Below are 20,054 nucleotides of genomic sequence, written 5' to 3' on the forward strand. Positions count from 1 at the left end.
TCAGTTATCGCAGATCTAAAGGATGTTGTCCCAGCAAGGAAAACAACATTAACGTAAGAACTGCCCTCAGGAACAAAGCAAAAGGCTGTTTAAACTTTTTGCATCTTTTCTACTCTGACTGCAGCAAAGCTGGACGCTTCAAAGGCGCTGGAGTGTGTGGCGCCTGCTCTGTGCGAGGCACTGGCAGTGAACATCTTTCGTGCCGCCCGGCAGGGGCTGTTGGGGAGCTTCTTGCACCAATCCTGATTTTCAAATTCTTTCCCTGATGCTGGTCTGACTCTGAAATGAATTATCTTCTTATCCTTTTCCTTTCTTTTCCTGTTTTTTTTATTTGTGTTTTGCTGGCTGGAGAGAATCTGTGCATGAGCTGGGGAGCTGCGGGGTGCTCTGCTCCCTGTGCCAGGGCTGTACGTGCAGCCAGGAGTGTCAGGCTCTTATGGCAAAGGCAGCTGCTCTACCTGGAGCATTGTAGCAAAGTAAGGGACCAGCCTTGACCCAAAGGCGGTTTGTAAGGTTTTAAAGTGTGAGTGCCCAAGAGGAAGTGCCGGGGAGCTGCCCGTAGCTGCAGTGATGGTGCTGGGGGTGTTAGGGAAGTGCAAGGGGAGCCCCCTCGTCCTGCCAGCTTTGGAGCATGGTTGGGGAGCCCAGCAGCTCTGGCTTGCGGCAGGGGATGGCTGCCGCTGAGTGTGCGAGAGCTGCTGGGCAGGCGGCCAGGCGCATTTCCTCCCCACCGCTTTCCCATGGTCAAGATGGGCTCCGAGGCTTCAGAAAAGCACCAGGAGCCGCAGAGAGGAAGCTGCTGGGAGCCTTTGTGCTCCTCAGGTTTTTTGGGTGCAGCTGCTTTTCCGCTGTTTCTTTCTGGGGAAAAAAAATTAGTTAAAAAAATGTGTGCAAGGCTGCATTTGGGCAGGCCTTGATAAGGTTGCTGCAGCATTAATGTATCTAAACATCTAGTAGCTTAATTCTATGAGCATCTTGAGCAGGTGGTAGGGAAGAGCTCAGGATCTCCTGCAGGCACTTGCAAATCCTATTTTGGGCAATTGGGAAGCGGTGGTGTAATAGGCAGGGGCTGGTGCAGGCGGGTCCCAGCAGGGAGGGGATGATTGCCATTTGCAGGCACTGGAAGTGGCTGTTGGCTGGGGTGGGCAGGCAGAGCCCCCAGCCATGGTTGGGGATGACTGCCAGCATCGCTTCTGGCAGGGGCTGGAGCTGGCCCTGGGGCGCGCTGCAAGTGCTCTGAAGCTGCTTGGTGGGAAGAGGTAGATTGGAAGATACCTGCAAAAGGTGGGATCACTCCTGCCCTAGTGGTTCCTGGGCTGCAGGTGCTGGCTGGCCCCACTGCCACCTGCCCAGCCTGCCGAGGGCGCTTCCTGGGGCTTTCTGCTGCCCAGCTCTTGCTTCTGCTGTTGCATCCCATCCACAGTTAGATTACAGACCCTTTTGGCAGGGTTTTTCCTCTTCTACCTAAAGGGGAGCCAGTGTACCCTGCCAGGGTGTTTCTGGAGTGGGAACTGGGCTGGTCTGGGCACCCTGTTGCTTCTCATCAGGTTGGCTCCTGCAGCAGCGCTAAGGTGGGGGAGCAGCCCCTGGCAGGGACCCCTTGTCTGTGATCCCAGGGTGGGCATCGCAGTGGGCATCGCTTGCAGTCTGACTCACCGAGGGAGATCTGGAGGCACTGTGTGTGTGTGTGCACGTGCGTGCTGGGTGTCGGGCGTGATCTGGAGCATGGGCGAGCAAGGAGAGGCTGAATCCCATCCGGTGTCACTGCATGTCATCCAGCTGCCTCCCCTTGCCTTTGGTGTGGCGTGGGGTAGGGCAGGTAGGGCTGCGGTATGGCAGGGAGAGGCTCCACTCCTGGGCTTCAGGGCATCTTTGGTGGGAGAAACCAGTGTGCAGGTGCAGAAAGGCCATGCTACCAGCCCAGCGAGTGGTGGGACAGGCAGTCATCCTCAAACAGGGCTCACTCATGGCTCATGATGCTCTTAATGGGATGTGCTGGAAGGGCATGGCCATGGGTGGAGGCTCTGCTACCCAGACCTTGACTTTGGGTGTTTGTTTGGTGTCTATAGGCAGCAGAGCAATGCTTGGCTCTCAAACCTGGCCCGTCGCCCATCACTCAAAGCCTTAACTCGTGGGTTTGTGGGAGTGGGATGCGATAATGCCCAGCGCAGTGCTGCTTGCGAGCGAATGAGATGAAGAACGCTCTGTGGGTTGACGAGGGATTGCTGGGCCTGCTGCTGAATTCAGGGTGCGGGAGTTGTCACCGATGATGGCTGCTGGTCTGTGGTGGGACAGAGGCAGTGACATGCAATAGGGATGAAACAGCCAAAGAAGCCGGGCAGGTGGATCTGGGGAATGACAGTGTGCTGTTTCCCCTGGGTGATTGCTGCCACTGTTTGCCTCTTCCTGACTTTGATTTAATTAGAAAGCAAAGTCTCATTCCTGGTGAAGGCTGCTGGGATGCGGGCTGGAGAAAGGAATGCACTTCGGGCTTGAAAAAGAGGCGATTGCTTAGGGCTGGGCACCCTTGTTCCGGGATTGCCACCTGCTAGCCACCCAGCTTCACCTCTTCCACCTCCAGGGCACAAGCACCAAAGTTCCAAGCTGTTTTCCTTGTAGGCATCCCCCTTGCCAGAGGCCATCTTCTTGTGAATTTGGAAAGAAATCCCCAGCCTGCCCCTTCTGTGCTTCCTGGGCTGGGAACTGTGGCCGCCCAGCTTGTGCTGTCCGCTCCAGCGTGTGCCCCAGTGCCGAGCATCCTCTTGCTGGCTTGGCTCCAGCTGTGTGGCCGGACCCTGCCCTGCTGCCCCTTTGCAGGTAATTAAACACTCCCTCTTCCTGGCGGGAGATGTTCCCAGCCGGTGCCAAGCCCAACCAGCAGCGTGCTCGTTTGGAGCAGAGCAGCCCCTAAGCGCTCCCCTCCACCGGGTCGCTGAGGGGGAGCAGTGGGGCTGATCAATTGATGGCTTGTTTGCCTCTCAAGCAGAGCAGAGCTGGAGGCAGCGGGGCTGCCGCAAAGCCCACCCTGTCCCCCTTCTTGATAATCAGCCCTCCTGCTAATTAGTGGTGAAGCTGGGGAGGGAAGCATGTGGTTTCTCTCCTTAGCACCTGCCAGGCTGCTGTTACTGTCCCCTCTTGTTCCGGAGATCTGCCAGAAGCTGGCGTGAGATCTGGAGGTGGGCTCGCAGCCTGTGCCCGTGGCGCGGTCGCTGGGTTTTGATGAAGACGGGGCTGCTGCCGCCCGCTCCTCCAGCACGGGGGAGAGGCAGCTCGGTGGCTGTGTGGAGAGGACAGCGTTCGGGAGCGTGCTGTGGTGCTGGTGGAGGCAGGCCAGCCACTCGCCGTGCAGCTTGGTGCTCTGAAAGTGGGAGCTTGGAAACACTGTGACAGCAGGTTCGGTCGCTTGCAGAGAGCCTGTTTCCATCATGCAGAAGAGGGGATCTAAAAATACGAGCTTGTTTGCTGCCAGCTGGAGTTGATTTGGGCATCCCTGTTGCTGCTGGAGTGCAGCGGAGGACAGCTGAACTGGGAGCCTGCAGACTGTAATTTTGCTGCTCTTCCTTCCCTGCCCCGCTCTCGAAAGGCAATGGCTGGGGGAAACACGGAGCAGGAGGACTTGGAACTCCTGACCCACTTTGCTCAGAGTTTCCAGGACATGATTCGCCTTTTCCCTTCACCAAAAGGAGACGGGGCTGTGTAGCTGCTAGGGGAGATACTTAGAGGTTTGTCTTTGCTGTGCAGCAGAGCCTTTATGTGTGGGAAACCAACGTGGCCCTCTGCTCCAGTCTTGGGCAGCACTCACTAAAAGAAACACGAATCATGTGATTTCTCCTGGTTTTGTCTTCAGCCTCTCTGTGCAAGTCCTCTTCCCTGGCTGGGTTGGCAGGTGACCAGAGGAGCTTGCTGCTGCCCCTTCTCCCTTTCTCTCCAAACAGCTCTCCTGTTCCACAGCATCTCTGGGCACTGGTCCGAGCTGGTGGCTCAGCTCGCTGGGATGGGATGGTGAGAGGCTTCAGCCAAGCCAGGGTGCTTGCATGAGCCTGGCTGGGCTGTAGCAGCAGTGTTGGGGTGCAGAGTGCGTTGGGGGTGTTGCAGAGGTGATGTGTCTGACTCCCCCAGGCTCCTGTTTCTAGTGGAGAGGAGCTGTCCTGGAGAGCCGCTGTCTCATGATGTCTCTCTGTTCTCCTTTCTCCCAGGTACCGGACCGCCTTCCCTGGTTTTTGATGCTGAATCAGGATAGTTTTAACTAAAGATGGAAACACTGGAGTCAGAATTGACCTGCCCAATCTGCCTGGAGTTATTCGAAGACCCTCTCTTGCTGCCGTGCGCCCACAGCCTCTGTTTCAGCTGCGCCCACCGCATCCTGGTGTCCAGCTGCTCCTCCAGTGAGTCCATCGAGCCTATCACCGCCTTCCAGTGCCCCACGTGCCGCTATGTCATCTCCCTCAACCACCGGGGCTTGGAGGGTCTCAAGAGGAATGTGACCCTGCAAAACATCATTGACCGCTTCCAGAAGGCATCCCTGAGCAGCCCCAACTCCCCCAGTGAGAGCCGCCGTGAGAGGACGTACCGCAACAGCCCTACCATGTCTGTGGCCGGCGAGAGGATCGCCTGCCAGTTCTGTGAGCAGGATCCCCCGCGGGATGCCGTGAAGACGTGCATCACCTGCGAGGTGTCCTACTGTGACCGCTGCCTGCGGGCCACCCATCCCAACAAGAAGCCCTTCACCAGCCACCGTCTGGTGGAGCCTGTGCCTGATGCGCACTTCCGAGGACTCACATGTTTGGAGCATGAGAATGAGAAGGTGAACATGTACTGTGTTGCTGATGACCAGCTCATCTGTGCCTTATGTAAACTGGTGGGCCGCCACCGGGACCACCAAGTGGCATCCCTCAGCGATCGCTTTGAAAAGCTGAAGGTAAGCAGCCGTTGGCGGCCGCAGTGAGCCCATGGGCCAGGCTGTCTGTAGGGGCTCATGTTCGCCGAGGGATGGCTCTTGGAGCAGAAGCTGGTTCCAGGTGCCCCAGGTGGCATCCGTTATTTAAGCCAAACAGCTCCTGAAAGATACGTGGGCTGCAGGACGCAGCCTGTGGGCTCCTCCGGGGCCCTGGTCCCAGGAGGCTGGGCTGGGTCTCGCTTAAACAATTAGAGCAAAATCATTGCTAACTTATTTTTCTCTGGCTGACGTGTGTGCACCAAGCCCAGGGGTTGGACCTTCTCCCCACATGGCCGACAGCAGCACATCATCAGGCACCACGGTGCCCTGGGGCTGTTGCCCCAGGAGTGTGGCTTTCCCCTGGGGTTTGTCCTATCCTTAGAGAACTGGAGTGGCAAAGAGTGGCCTGGGGGGACCTGCAGGCACAATTCCCCAATGCTGTTGTGCTTGGACTGTGTCTATTCAGCTCTTGGAGGATGGGAGCAGGATGGGTCGGACTGTGGGCATTTCCTTTTGGAAAGCTGCTCTGCAGCTTCCAGCCCACAGGCTGCAGTGTGTGGGAACCCTCCTGCTTTCCATAAAACCTCTGCTGCAGGGTTCACCCATGCTGGAGGACCGCTGTGCCCTGAGAAGTGCTCGGGGGAGTGCTTTCATGTTCTCCTCAAGCCAGCATGTGCAAAGCTTTTCTGCTGTGAGAGAGGAGCGGGCCAGGCTCTGGGAAGTAATGGGATATGAGTGGGTTGGGAGCAGCCCTGCGGAGAGGGATTTGGAGATGCTGGTGGATGAAAAAAGGGACATGAGCCATCAACGTGCACTCACAGCCCAGAAAGTCAGCCGTGACCCAGGTGCATCACCAGCAGCATGGCCAGCAGGTCAAGGGAGGGGATTCTCCCTCTCTGCTCCGCTCTGGTGAGACCCCCGGGAGCACTGCACCCAGCTCTGGGGTCCCCAGCGCAAGGAGGACACGGACCTGTTGGAGCGGGGCCAGAGGCGGCCACAGAAATGGTCCGAGGTCTGGAACCCCCCTGCTAGGAGGAGAGGCTGAGAGATCCGGGGTTGCTCAGCCTGGAGAAGGCTCCACGGGGAGACCTTGCTGCGGCGTTTCAACATCTGAAGAAGGGCCGAGAGAGACTTTTTACCAGGCCTGTAGCGACAGGACAAGGGCAACAGTTCTGACCTGAAGGAGGGCAATTCAGCTTGGACATAGGGAAGAAACGTTTTTCGATGAGGGGGCTGAGGGACTGGAGCAGGTTGCCCAGAGAAGCTGTGGATGCTCCATCCCTGGGACTGGTGAAGGTCAGGCTGGGGGGGGTTGGGCATCTTCATTCATCTAGTAAGAGTTGTCCCTGCCGGTGGCTGGAGGGTTGGACTAGATGGTCTTCAAAGGTCCCTCCCAACCCAAACCCTTCTGTGATGCTGCAAGGCAGTGATGGAGCTCCACTCTGCTTCCCGAGTGCCCCAAACTCCTCCTCTGTCCTTCGCCCTCCCATGGGATCATGGTGCTTTGGCTCTATGCAGATCCCATCCCCGGAGGGGCTGGTCTGAGCAGCCCTCTGTGTCTCCCAGAGGTACCATGTCGAGGGAGGGTGCAGTCTTGTGGAGGAGGTGGCTGGAGGCTGCCCAGGATTTGGAGGCTTCTGAAGAACCCCACCATGGTCCAGTTGCCTGGGGTCTCCCTTCCACCTGCTTCTTGCTGAGACCAGTGTTGCCAGCAGCAGGGAGCATCTTCTCTACGACAGCCCATGTTCTCTGTCCTAATTTCCCCTGAGCTGAAGCTGCAGAAGCAGGCAATCATTCTCCAGCCCCCTTCACTTGGAGCACGTATTGATCTGAACTGAATTACTGCTCTGCTGCTCTTCAGGTAGGAGAGAGCAAACTTCCCAGGGATCCCTCTGGAGTACTTTGAAGCTTAATTTTTATGCAGTGGCTGTGGTTGTACTGAGTATTATGTGAACCTGTATGGACGATATTTGACCTATATAAAGTTAGAAATCCCTCTCCCCTGTGCATTCTGTGTGAGTCTGCAAAACGCTTTTTAATTCCTTAATATTAAAAAAAAAATAATATATAGCTGGTCCCATTAGAGGTTGCGTTGGTGAGGCTGTAACTGTGGCAGCAGTCATATTCCTGTTATAAGTGTTCTCATGTGTGTTCAGCTGCTTCTTCCTTGGCCCTTCGTCCCTTCATGTTCTGGTCTTGTTCTGACCAAAAAATGCTTTTCTTGGCTGTTTGTCGTCTTAATGTTTCGAACAAAATCAATCCATCTGCTCTTGTGTTTAAGGGCAGAAGAAATACTTCTATCACTGTAGCAAAAATACAGAAGACTTTTTTTTAATGGGTAGACCAGATTATTTTGTTTCCTCCCTTTTTTTTTTTTTAAAAAAAAAAACCAACTGATGCCTGGAAAGAAACCTTTCTAGATGTCCAGTTTCCTGGGTGGGTTTCCTACCTGCCCTTCTCTAAAGTCTCCCAGACCTGGTGTGACATGCCCAGTGACATCTGCAGTAGCAGGAAGAACATAATTGTAGGTTGTCCTGTACTTTATTTCTGTCTCTCCCTGTGTTCCAGCCATCGGGTCTGTCTTTTGGTAGGTGCTGCCAAATAGCATCGGTGCCAGTGCGTGCCTGTGAAGCGCCTGGGGTCCGTGGTGGCTGATGTTTGCCTTCAGACCTTCATTTGCTTGTCTTGTCTTTGCATCACTTCTCACCTAAGCTTCCCCCAGTGTGCAGAGCAGTGCCAGCAGCCTGGTCCATAGTCCAGGACATTCTTTTTCCATGAGGAAATGTCTCAATTAGCAAATTGGAAACCTTAGAAAGAAATGACCATGTATGTTTACACACAATAAAACCCAGGGATAGAAATTAAAACCTCTTAATAATTTCTCCCTAATCTGGCCCATGTCAGCCAGCCAGGCATATTCATCCGAAGACAAAAACCCTTGACAACCTAAATTGCTTCTTCAACCAGCCAAATTTTGCGGGTTGCCAGAGCACTGTTTTTTTCTTCCTTTTTTTTTTTTTCTTTTTTTTTTTTTTTTCTTATAAGCAACAGTCTTAAGTGATTTTGGAGGAGGAGGGAGGATCTCCTGTGCTGGAAACATTCTCTCTGTTCTTTCCCAGGCACGACCGCTGCGTGGGGGCACCTTGGTCTGTAATCCTCGCCTCTGGCTGCACATCGGTTGGGCTTTTTTTGGATGGCTCTCTTCCTAATGCCCTACCTCTGGTGCAGCTATTGCATGGGATTGATGCCAAGTTTTACCAGCAGAGTCAATATTTTCATTAGTATTTTGTGTTGTTTTCCTCATATGGCCTCAGTCTATAGTTCTGACTGCGATGCATGCTCTGGAAATACTTGCAAGTATCTGAAATACTTGAAATTATTAAAAACATTCTGGGATGGGAGCACAGGTGGGATGCTGCTGCCTGGGAAGCTGCTGCCAGTGGGGCTGGCTGCTCCCCATGGCAGCTGCCTCGCCCCCAGGTCTGCCCGAGGATCCCCTGTGCCCCATGGCAGGGCTCTACCTCATTCCTTTCTCTCTTTCAGTCATTAATCGGTGAGTTACGTTGCAGCCAGCCTGCTCTTAAAGATCTGTGGTACGCTTGGGCATTGAGCAGTGAGCAGTTGCTCTTAATCTCTGGCTTTGATCCCATAGCTAGAGCAAGCTGGAAACGCCTTTCAAGTTGGGTTTTTTTTGATGGAAAATTGGGTTTTGAACTGAGTAACTTCATTTTGTCAAAAGGGCTGTGCTTTCTACAAAAATCTTTGGTGTTTTGGTTTTTTTTTTTCCTTTTTTTTTGCCCCCTCTTTAGAAGAGCTGCATGCCTGAAAACCATACCGTTGTGTTTAAACCATAACCCATCCCCCGGCACTTGCCTTCCCCTCCGAGTTTGTTTCGAATCAGAAATCTCTAGTGTGCACCTGCAGCGTGACTTTCCCGTGGACGCTCTGCAGCAGTCTGTCCATACCATATTATACACCCCAAGGTGTTTTAGGAAACATCTTTAATCCTTTTTAACACGTTATGGCTTTTCTTTGTGTGCATCTTCAACTCCACTTGTTTATATCATAAAGAAGCTGGAAAGGGTGAGCAGTTTTCCTGAACTGCAGTAAATCTGAGTCATGAACATTGCTGTGCCAAGGTCTTGGGTCTGGTCTGTGGCTGCTCACGTAATGCCCGTTAGTTTGGAATAAAGTAGTTCTTGCTCTGATACTGCTGCTCTTTGCCAGCACATAATTCTGCACCTAGTTCTTTGCAGCCCAGGAGCTGGTTCATCCATAGGGGCAGCCCTGTTTGCCATGCGCGTCACCTCGGACGTCGGCCACTGCTGCCAGCTCAGTCAGCTGTTGGCAGAAATGATGCACACGCCAGGGATGCTGACAGTGTAGGATGAACCACAGTTATTTCCAACCCTGGCCATCCAATGTTGCTAGATTTTCTGTGGCAAAATCATCTACCTGTTCTTGAGATGATGGAAAGGGTTATCCCAGCTCCCTTCCCCTGTGCTGGGACTCACAGCTGGCCCTTGTTGTGAGATGGGAGCCTGGGTCTGGGAGCATCTGAATTTGAGAGGGGAACACATGGGATGCCACACAGGATGGGGTGGAGGTTGAAGCGCTGGAGTCACCAGTGTGCTGTGGGAGCATGTCCAGCAGCTTTCCAAAGCTGGGATGCAGTGGTATTCTGCTTCCCCGGGAAGGCTCCACGCCCAGAGTTACCAGCTACGGAGAGCGCAACAGAAGGGAAAAATAGTCTTTGGTTTGTTATAGAGTGGCTCTTCTCCAGCGCTGCACTGAAGTGCTTGGAGGCCTGTGGCTGTGGACGGTGAAATAGCAGTAGCACCCTGCCAGGCGGGTGGTGCAGGTGAGGACAGGCGAGTTGGTGATGCGGGAGGGACCTGGAGGGAGGGCAAGAGGCGTGATGCTTTCAAGGGGTTGGATTTCTGCCCACGTTTTCTGCTTGCTTTGAAGTTTCGGCGTTTGCTAGTAGCAACCTTTTTGAGTGGGTCCTGCCACAGTATGACCCGTGGTGCCGAGACCCGTGCTGAAATACTCATTTGTAATCCTGCGCTGACAGACACTTCTCAATCAGAAGTGATTGCCTTGTGCTGCTGCTTTTTGCTCATTTACAGCTGCAATGGGTAGAGAAAGAAATGCTCCTTCCCTTCTCCCTCACCAGGCAAGTTGGCATTCATGTGAACATTTGCCCTGGTAAGGGGGCTTGGGCATCTCTCTCTGCTTCAAGCTGGCCTGCCCAGCCAGAGCCTTGAGAGAGGGCATGTGCCAGGCTTTTCAGGCAGAGGCTGGGCACGCTGCTGGTCAAGGCTTTGTTTGGTGACATAATTCCATTGGCACAGAGCAAGGTGGCTCCAGCACCGTCTTGGCTTTGAGGCAGCACCCGTTCAGCTGGGAGAACCTGGTGGTGCCTTCAGAAAGCAGATCTAGGTTAGCGTTGCATATCTGAAGGCATCTTCCTATCTCTTGTCCTCTTGCAGCTCACCTTAAAGGTCACTGGCTGCCCAAAACTCCCCTAGCATGGGCTCCTGGGGTGCCACCTGTGTGTGTCTTGGCGTGTGCTTTGTCAGCCTTGGACTACTGCTCCTGCCAGGTTGCTCAGCCCTTTTCACGGTGGTGAAGCATCCTATGGACTGGGTTCGCTTGCTGGCAGCGTTGGCCTCTGCTTCCCCAACCCAGCGGGCAGCGCGGGCACTCCCACTGCCTGAGCCTGGCTATGAGTAGTCGAAGTGCTTCAGGATTTTGGTGCGTGTTTTCCATCTCTGTGTGTTCGGGAAGGATCAAGATGCTGAATGCAATCAGCGGCAGAGAAGTCTGTCAGCTCGGCTTGCTAGCTGAAAATCGACATTAAAAGATTAAATTAAAAATGTATGCAGATTAAGAGCAAAACTAATGGCTTGACCTAGATAAAGCAGGCGCCTAGGACAGCAGCGCGTTATCTGCCGAGTAAAATCTTGGACAATTATAAATTCAGATTGCTTGAAACTTGTAATTACAGTCCTCTGTGGAGCGCTGCCCTGCCCCGTGTCCTGCCTGCGCCAGCAGTGCTGCTGCTGTGCCAGGGCTGGGCAGGGGTTATGCTGTGCAGCGACTCCTGCAAGGGGGAGATTACAGCAAGAAAGGCTTTGACTGAAGAGCTCTGGCTGGCTCCTCCGGTCTGTGATTTGTGGTGGAAGGAGTTTTCAGAGGAAGGATTTTGCCTTAATTATTCGCTGCTGTCCTTCGCTTCTCCATCTGCTCTGTTCCCTTTGCAGGAACTGGCTAAGGGCTAGCTCAGAGGAGGCTTTTCCTTTGCTGAGTTGTTTCTAGATTGACAGGCTGGAAATATTTAAAAAAAAAAAAAAAGGTGTTTTGTAACACTTCTATATCTGCTCTTTGCTAAAGGAAGAGCAGTAAGGTGGAAGGCCCATCATCTGTTATGCTTCTGAGGGGTGCGCTGCCTCCAGCATGCTTATGTGAGTGGGGCTCCGGATTAAAAAAAACCTAAAAATTCCCTGTGCTAGACAAATTGTGTGCAGAAAAGCTGATTGTTATTCAAACGCTCTTAAGCAAATGGTGGCATAGAAAAATGGCAAAAACCCTCACCTTCATGCTGCAATATAGAACTTCTTCACCTTGGGACTCGTGAACATGTTCTCACTTGCCCTGTGAATCACTGAGATTGCTGCTTAATTTATCATTTACTGTACTGCCATGGGGCTAAACTGAATTTTTATATACATATGTATGTATATTTATATATATTTCCTCCACACAAAGAAGAGTTAGCTGAGAACAAAGGTTACAGTTGTGACTGCTGTAACTCCTACACAGAAAACGAGGGGCTGTTAGCAAAAATACAGAAAGCTCTGGCTGTGCTGTAGCTGGCGGCTTCTTTACCCTTAACCAGCAGCAGATACGCTTCTGCTGTGTCTCTTTGAGACCTGCCTAGAGAGGGAGATGCAAACCCAGCTGCGGCTTGCTCCAGCCCAGGTTTGCAGCAGTGGGAGCTGGAACCGCCCTGCTGCTTTGGGGACCCTGGCAGCATGGCACTTGGTCACCGGCAATGCTGCAACCCCTGCCACACTGGCGGAGTGGGGCTGAGCCCCTCTTGGCCACAGCCCTGGCTTAGCCACGGTTCAAGCTTGCCTACAGTGGTTGCGGTGCTGGTGCAGGCAAGTCGATCCCTTGGGGCTGTGCTGGGGAGCCAGGTGCTGGCACCACAACCTGCCACAGCTTTGGGACCATGAGCTGGGGCTGCAGCTGCCCAGATCATCAAGAGGCACCCTAGGGCAAGCAGAGCCCCTGCCTTCACCTGCCAACTGGCTCCTCAGCCTTACCTGCCGCTTCTTTTGCTTTCTGTGCACAATTCCAGGCATCTCTGCTCCCTAGCAAGCTTCTGAGGCTTTTTAGCATTGGCTTCTTTCTCCTAAGGCAGGTAGTGTGTGTGTGGGAAGAAACACAGAGTGTTTTTATTGTTATCTTGGGCTGAATTTGTAATCTAGTGTCTGTTATAAGTGATCTCTCTGAGCAGGGGGGAGCTGTGGTCCAAAACATGGTCCCCAGCATAGGGTTATCGTCCCCATCACTTTGCAGTGGCCCTCAAGTGACTTGCAAAGCAACAGTCATTTAACAGATGTTGAGCACGGGCAAATGAGCATCTTGCCTCATCCCTGATGCAGGTGAAGGCCTTTGATCATCTGCCAGGCTCCCCTATCAAGTGACTGCCCTGGCCTCCATCTGGCAGTTCAGTGTGCCCTTTGGAAGCCGTGAAGCAGGAGACAGTTGCTGCTTAGGGCTTGGATGCCAAAATTGGAACCACTTGAGGACCCCTTCATGGGAAATTGCAAAAGGTCCTAGGAGGTCTGTCACTTCTGCGTGAGCCAAGGGCTTCTGCAGCCATGCTCAGCCCTGTGGAGGGGATGGTCCCCAGGACCTGGCATATTCTTCCCATGGAGGTGGAGGCTGCTGGGACACAGGGAAACTCCATGCACTGGAAGCTGTAGCGGTGAAGATAAGGCTGGCAATAAGTAAGGCTGAAAATACAGCTTGGAGCAGTGGCCCTGCTTTCATTTTTTTTGGTATGCCAGCAGGAAGCATCAGGGATGCAGGGTGGACTGCGTGTTGGTCTGTCTGCCTTGGAGCTGCTGCCCAGTGTCACAGGAGCCCTGAGAGGCCGGAGGAGGCTCGCGAGCATGTCTGGGGCTGGAGACATCTTCCTGCAGCCTGGGCTGCCCTTGCTGCTTTGCTCAGGTTTCACTGAAAACAGCGACGTTGTGCGTTGGGGGAGCTGCTGTGGGTGTCGCGCCGGGGTGGCTGGCAGCATGGCACTGCTGCAGCAGAACGTTTGCCTGTGGAGCACAAGGCATACGGAAACACAGCATCTTCCTGGCTGCTCTGCCCTGCAGTAGGAGAGGGATCAAAACGTGGCTTGGTGTCTGATCAGCTCCCAATTCACATTTTCCATTGGCACGGTAGGGTGTAAGTGGTGGTAGCTGCTTAAGTGCTGTTGGTTTCTAGGTCATGGGGACCAGCAATCAGCTCTGTGTGCTTTTATTTTTTTGTTTTGGTTTGGTTTTACCCAGAAATCTCCTGAGGACAGCTTTGGTTATTTTTTTATTATTATTACTAAAAAGAACTATTATGGGTCTTGAGATAGCAGACCTGAGAAGCTGCGTTGGTTAGCTTAATCTCTCGCTTTTTCCACAACTGCATTCACATCCAAGATGATTTCAGTGTTACTATCTCAAGAGCAGCTTGAGCTGGAAAATGAAAGTGTGAAGCTGTGCAAAAATCATTTGATGGTGCTTTGTTTGGGATGAGGCTAAAATCTCCAGCCTTCGCGTCCTGTGAGATAGCAGGCTAGAACTGAAGTCTGTGGAAGAAGCAAGATGGGAAGCAGGTGAAGTTATTTTTAAATAACAGGTGTCACCTTCTTTTATTAAAGTCCCCCCTGAAAAGTGCCTTAATTTCAGAAAGTGGCTGGTGGCCCATCTGTTCACCTGTTGCATCAGCCTCAAGGAGTAGGAAGTGATGAAAATGATGGTTAAGGATATGAATAAGTTTCACCCTCGTTGGGCTTGATAAACAGAAATTCATTATTCTTATCAGCTGTGTGAACGTGGGGACAGTGGGGCATAGGAGCTGGGGATCATATGAAGCTGTGGGCGTGGGACACTGCTGGAGAGGATGTTTGTGGAGGCTGGTGGGCTTGGAGAACTGACTTGTTTTGGGAAGATAAAGGCAACAATGAGCGTGCTGTTGGCCTTCTGCCTGCTGCTGCTTAGCGCAGACCCCATGGTTACGGGATGTGGCAGAAGGTGAGCGGCTGTGCCTGGGGCAGTAAGGTCAGAGGAGGAAGGAGAAGGCAGGTGTGGGGTGCCAGGGCATCAAGACAGCAGCTTCTTGCTTTGGGAAATGTCTCACTTAGGAATTTGCCAGCTTTTGGTGGGTGAGGTACTGCCAGGAGCGCCAGACAGTGTCTTCCATGTGCTGGCTTTCGGGATGGGTTTCAAAGGTTGCAGCTGACATGAATGCTGCATCTGCAATCTTGCAGCCAGCCTGCTGCAGCCTCCCACCTTGAGGGCTCCTCCAGGCCTTCGGCATGGCAGCAACAGAGCATCGGATATGCTTTCAAAAGCACAAAGAGGAGGAATAAAAGTCCCTGAACCTTCCTGCCATCAGTGTTGGTAACATGCTCATGATGAGCTCATGTGAGCCCTGTTTCTTTTCATGCCTAAGGATGAGGCTAGAGGATGCTCAGACCACGTTGTCACTTGCAGGGACACTGCTAGCATCTCCATGCTATCCCTTGTATTCCTTATGAGTAGTATTTGCAACGGTAGTTTGCTTTTATTTTAATTAGCAGCAGTGGTCAGACAAGGTTTTGAAAGTATCATCAGGCAATGCTGAGGGATGCTCAGCTAGTCTAGGGGCTGCTGTGCTTCTGGTGCTGCTTTTCCTGTTGGACAATGGCACGTGTTGTACCAGTGCAGTCTGCGCTTTCTTGCTGGGTACCCAGCTGAAGGATGCTCTTTGAAGATGTAAACTTCTTCTTTACTCTGTAAACAAACAGGGCTGGCAATGGGATGTTTCCACTCCAAGCTGCCCTGTGGTGCTTTCCTCAGGGGGCTCACCGGCAACAAAAATGCATCCCGGTTACTGAAGGGGGATGGGGAATTTCTTTAGCAGAAGTTGTTGCACGGGTAAATGAGAACTGAAAAATTTATGAGCATGTCAAATTGTACAAGTGTGGCAGCGCCAGATCGTTAGGTATTAAATTCTTCCTTAACTGTATACCTTATGATGATTGACTCTTACATGGTGATTAGTTGGGTGGGAGTAATTCTTGTGGAGGTGCTGCTTGTGCGTCCTGCCAGCACCAGGCAGGACATGGAGGGAGATGCAGGTGCTGGAGGTACCTAATTTCCTGCTCAAGAGGGCTGCGGAGGAGCTGGAGTGTGTTGCAAGGGAAGGGGCTTTCTCCCTGCAGCAAGAGCCTGGGCTTTATGGCCCTTGGTGAACATTTGCTTGCTCACATCCTACACCTTGGGGCTTGAAGACTGCCAAGAAGGTTCACGATGAGCAGAAAAAAGTCGCTGGTCCTTGCTTCCTTGGAGAGGGATCTGTTCCTGTGTGCCAGGAGGAGGGAGACATGGAAAAGAGCAGCAGGATGCCAGGGAGCAGATGCCTGGAGCTGGCCTGTCTGCGCTGGAACCTCGTCGCTGCCTCTGACCCGGCTGCAGCTGCCTTCCCGAGACCGTTGGCTATGCTGGTGCCTTGATCATCTGGATGACAGTCTGGCAACCTCAACCCAACACGGACTTTGGGAGGTGCTGTGCTTTGGCTGCGCCAACAGGTTGTGCTCCTAATGCTGTTTCACACAACTCTGCCAGGCGGTGGTTGCTCTGGGCCTGAGAGACTATGTTCAAATGCTGCAAATAATGATATCTTAAACATCTGCAAAGTCCAGCTGTGGCTTTTACTGGGCTCTTCAGCAGCTGGCGTGGTGTCTGTCAGACAAGCTTATGTGTGCGGTGACAGGTTTAGCAGTTGAGTTTTTGGTGCTGTTTCTGGAGAAGGGGAATGGTCTCTGACATCTAATACTTAATGCTGCTTTCCAGTATAAATGAATCTATGCCAGTCCTTGAGCCATGGCCCCGTAGTCTTTTCAAGCCAGCTTATGTTCCCATCAAACCTAATGTTTGTTCTAGTCATCCTTTGTCCTGTGATTTAACACATTTCCCCCCCCCCCAACAGACTTGTTAACAATACAGATACTTTTATGTTGTAGTTTTCTATATAGCATCTCTCTGGGTACCTCAAATCTGTGTTGTCTTTTGCAGTTTCTAAATTCCCATTTATTCCTGATGCTTCTCTCCATGTTCTCTTGCTGTTGCTCTGCAATACAAACTCTTTCACAGAAAACTTATCCCCTTGCATGGTTTCCTTCCCAGAACAGGTACTTTTGTTTCCTGAAACAACTGCAAGCCATTATCTTTTCAAGGCTTCTGTTTTGTGATGTTTTTAAGGGTGTGAGCTGGACTTCTATTCTTTTAGTTCTGCATGAATAAGTTGTGGGTTTTTTTAAATAATAAAAAGAATTAGTGTAACTCCAGGTCCCATGGAAAGTCTCCAGCGGTGGAGGATTCCCTGCATGGGAGGTGATGCTCCACTAGCTGAACAGTGTTACCTTGTGGCCTGTCACCTGGGGAGCTCTTTGTTGGGGTGCTGGGGTACATTTTCTGCTTCTTGCTTGCTCTCCTTGGGTTCCTGTAAGATGGCTTTTCTCCTTGCAGATCTGAACCTTGCTTGAGGGCAGGATACTATTTAAGACTGTCTATTCTCAGCTGTTCTGTAGTTCTCTAGCCTCCAGCAAGCTCGTGCTACCTGTGCCTTCCCCTGCCCCCTTCTTTTTCTGAGCTTTTACTCTGAATTTTCCTCTTTGCTTTGTGGCTTTGGTAACCCAATCCCTTGGAGCCTTCACTTGGTATGTCCTGCAGTCTGTCGTGTTCCTGTGGCTTTTCCTGAGCTCTCGGCAGTGTTGCTGGCATCCTCGTGCTCTGTGTCCCTGAGCCCTGCGCTGCTGGCTCCCCGGGGCTCCCCAGGTCCTTCCCTGCTGTGCCCTGGACCCCGCAGCTGCAGGTCCATCACGGGGGGCTGGGGATGGGTGAAGCTGTTCTTTTTGGACTTGTAGGTGCATTTCCCTTGTGACACTTGTATGCCAAAATGTTTTCTGTAGCATGTCCTCGTGTTTCTTCAGCAGGGTCTGGTTATCTGTGTTTCTTTTTCTTCCCCGAGCTGCAGGTTGTTGAGCACTTTCAGCACCTGCCTGGCCCTGTTCAGAAGTACCTTCCCTGGCAGGTGACCTGCTTGCGCTTGTGGGTGTGAGCTCCGGGCTCCCTCCGCCTGATGTGCGTTTCTGGAGAGCCCCTGGCTGCTGCCTTGTCTTTCTCAGGACTTTTCCCCTCTTTCTGTGCCTGGCACGGTGTAGTGACTTCAGCCACGTGGGTGACAAGCCCTGCCCGAAATCAGACCGCAGTGGGCAGACCTTGCTGGGAAGGGGAGAGGGGTCTCGGGCTGCTTGTGCTGGAAGTGTGGGTTGCTGCTGAGGGCCGCGGGCCGTGTTGCCCCTATGCCTGCTGTGCTCCCTGCCTGGCTCTGGCTGGCAGGGCTGCTGCTGAGAGGCCCCAGCAGTGTGCATTCCTAGGGGTGCAGCACTGGCCCTCTCCATCCCACTGGCTACCTGGAACCCTCGGCTCACCGAAACAACCGGCAGTGTTGCCAAAAGATTAATATTCCTGCCCTGAGTAGCTGTTGTTTAATATTCAGGATATATTGCATTATGGGCATAATGAATATTCAAGAGTGCAGATTAGCATAGCTCAGTTAGTTGTGCTCTGTGTGCAATCGGGAAGGCACTGGCTCTTGTTAGGCCTGTGCTCAGCTATTCGTGGCGCGTACTCTCACTTGGAAAATGTGTCCCAGCAACATTCAGTATCTTTAAGTAATTTGGAGAATGGGTTGTGTGCACTGGGGCGAGCATCATATGAATTTCTTAGCAGGCTTGAAGTCATGCTCTGAGATGCTGAATATTGCTATTATTATCACATTAGACCCTTAAATAGGCTTACAGGTGTTATTAAGTGATTTTACCATGACAGCTGACATGCTTTAAAAAACCTACTTTGAATATCCTATCAGTGTAGTTTGATGTGCCCTTGTATAGAAATTAACGTGCAATAGCAGTGCATCTGCTGATAAAAATCCTCCTGTATTGTGTGTGGAAACAGATCTCAGGACCTTGAGATGAGGGATGTGTGGGGTTACCTGCTTTGTTCTTCCAGCTGGCTGTGGGCTGGTTCCTGGAGTGTCCTGACTCCCACTTTGGGCTGCTTCTTCCCGGTATACTGGTGCTGGGGTGACCGTCCCATTGCAGGAGGGTGCAGGCTCCCTGCTGCAGAGCCGAGCATGTCCCAAGCAGCTGGCAGGCTCCGACTTGTGGTGCTGTGACCATTTGCTTGACCTTAAAAATCCTTTCCAACCTAAACAGTTCTATGAAGGGCTGGTAGATCAGCCCACCTGGTTTTGATCTTTATCTATAAACAGGTATGTCTGTGATGAGGAAAGCAGAGGTGTGTCCCCAAAATCTCCTGAGCTGGCTTCCAGATGAACAAGTTCTTGCACCTCTCATTTTCAGAACTCCTGGTGGGTGGTCCACGGAAGGCCACATCTGTGGCAGCTCGAGAGCCCTGTCCTTGCAGGAGGTCGTGACTGTATGATGATATACGATGCACAATGTAAGCATACAGCTTTTATGCTACCAATATGTAGCATATAGCATCTGTGTCAGAAGGTGGAAGCACCGCCATGGGCCATGCGGCCAGGCTGGATGACAATGCTGGGCTAGCATGGAGAGTGAACTCTTGCTTACTAATTAAACTAATGAGGCAGTCAGTCCTCCTGACCTGCCTTTCTCTTGTGGTGGGGCTCTGGCTGTAGGCAGCAGGGTTAGGACTGCCTTCAGATGCTTGAGGTGTCTGTGTGAGCCATGTTGACTTGAGCTGGGCAGCCGAATTGCGGTGTTGGAGTATAGATCAATGTCCTTGTCTTTGCTGCTTGGAGCAAAAGGAGTCTTGGATGTGAAGAGCAGAGATGTTTCTGATCGCCTCTCTCTAAGGTGTGGATTAGGCATTTCTTCTGTGCCTGCCTGTTGCCTGCCTTTCGTTTGGTTGGCTTGGGGGAATGTGTTTGATGGGAACCTGCCCAAAATATGTTCTTGGGAGAGGGGTACCCAGCAGGGTCACTGGTGTGCGCTCTCCACAGCGCCGGGTGGTGGGTCGTGGCCCCTATTCCCCTGGCCTCGTGTGAGCAGCGCTTCGCTGAAGGTGCTCGAGAGCCTGGGTTCTGCGCAGCTGAGGGCAGGCGTGTTCCTGCATGCTGGCCAGGGAGCAGGCTGGGATGCTCCTAGTGTGAAATGTCTTTTCCACCTGTGAAAGCTATTGTATTAGTCAGCTGCATCCTGCTGTCTTCTCTGAGCACGGTCCTTTTGGAGCCCCATCAGGCTGGGAGGAGGGAGCGGTGTGCAGAGTGGCTTTGGCAGGCTGTGCTCACTGGACGATGCTCCCAAGCCTCACCCGTGCTGCAGACTGAAAAGTGGCCGGCCTGGCTTCCTGCTCCTCCTCCATGTGCCAGCAGCCCTCTGTTCAGGGATGGAAAATGCATGGCCCAGAGGAAAGGAAAATGCGTGGCCCAGAGGAAATGCGCTTCGTCTGACGCAGCTTGTTTGCGTCCCTGGCCAGCTGGCCGTAGCAGAGGAGAGAGGTTTTGCAGCGTCCCCCGGCTGAGCATCTGGCACTACAGCTTTAAAGGCACATCTGGTTGCGAGGGGCTGGGATTTGGGCATTTTAGTTTTCCAAATCAGCATGATGTGCAGCTGGATCCTTGCAAGCCTGCTGAACCCCTTTCCGCTGTTACGGGCATCTCTGATTTATGAGATAGGTTCAGAAAATGCTGTGCAAAAAGGCGTGTGTTGTGCAGGATGTGCCAAAGCTATAAATTGAGATTCCTTCCTTGTTTCTCTAAAGGGCTTTTGGGAACCAAACATCTAGCATCCAAGAGAAAACGT

The 20,054-nt window shown here is 52.5% G+C and overlaps 1 protein-coding gene across 1 annotated transcript in view; it reads left to right on the forward strand.

The window, feature by feature from the left end:
- MID2 (midline 2) overlaps positions 1-20,054 on the forward strand; it is a 113,961-nt gene that overhangs the window by 20,794 nt on the left and 73,113 nt on the right. Inside the window, exon 2 of the mRNA XM_056359903.1 lies at positions 4,197-4,918. Within this exon, the coding sequence (XP_056215878.1) occupies positions 4,253-4,918 (666 nt within the window). The 5' untranslated portion in view covers positions 4,197-4,252. The remainder of the gene's footprint in view (positions 1-4,196; positions 4,919-20,054) is intronic.

Source organism: Falco biarmicus, chromosome 14 (genome assembly GCF_023638135.1).
Source record: "Falco biarmicus isolate bFalBia1 chromosome 14, bFalBia1.pri, whole genome shotgun sequence".
Classification (NCBI taxonomy): domain Eukaryota; kingdom Metazoa; phylum Chordata; class Aves; order Falconiformes; family Falconidae; genus Falco; species Falco biarmicus.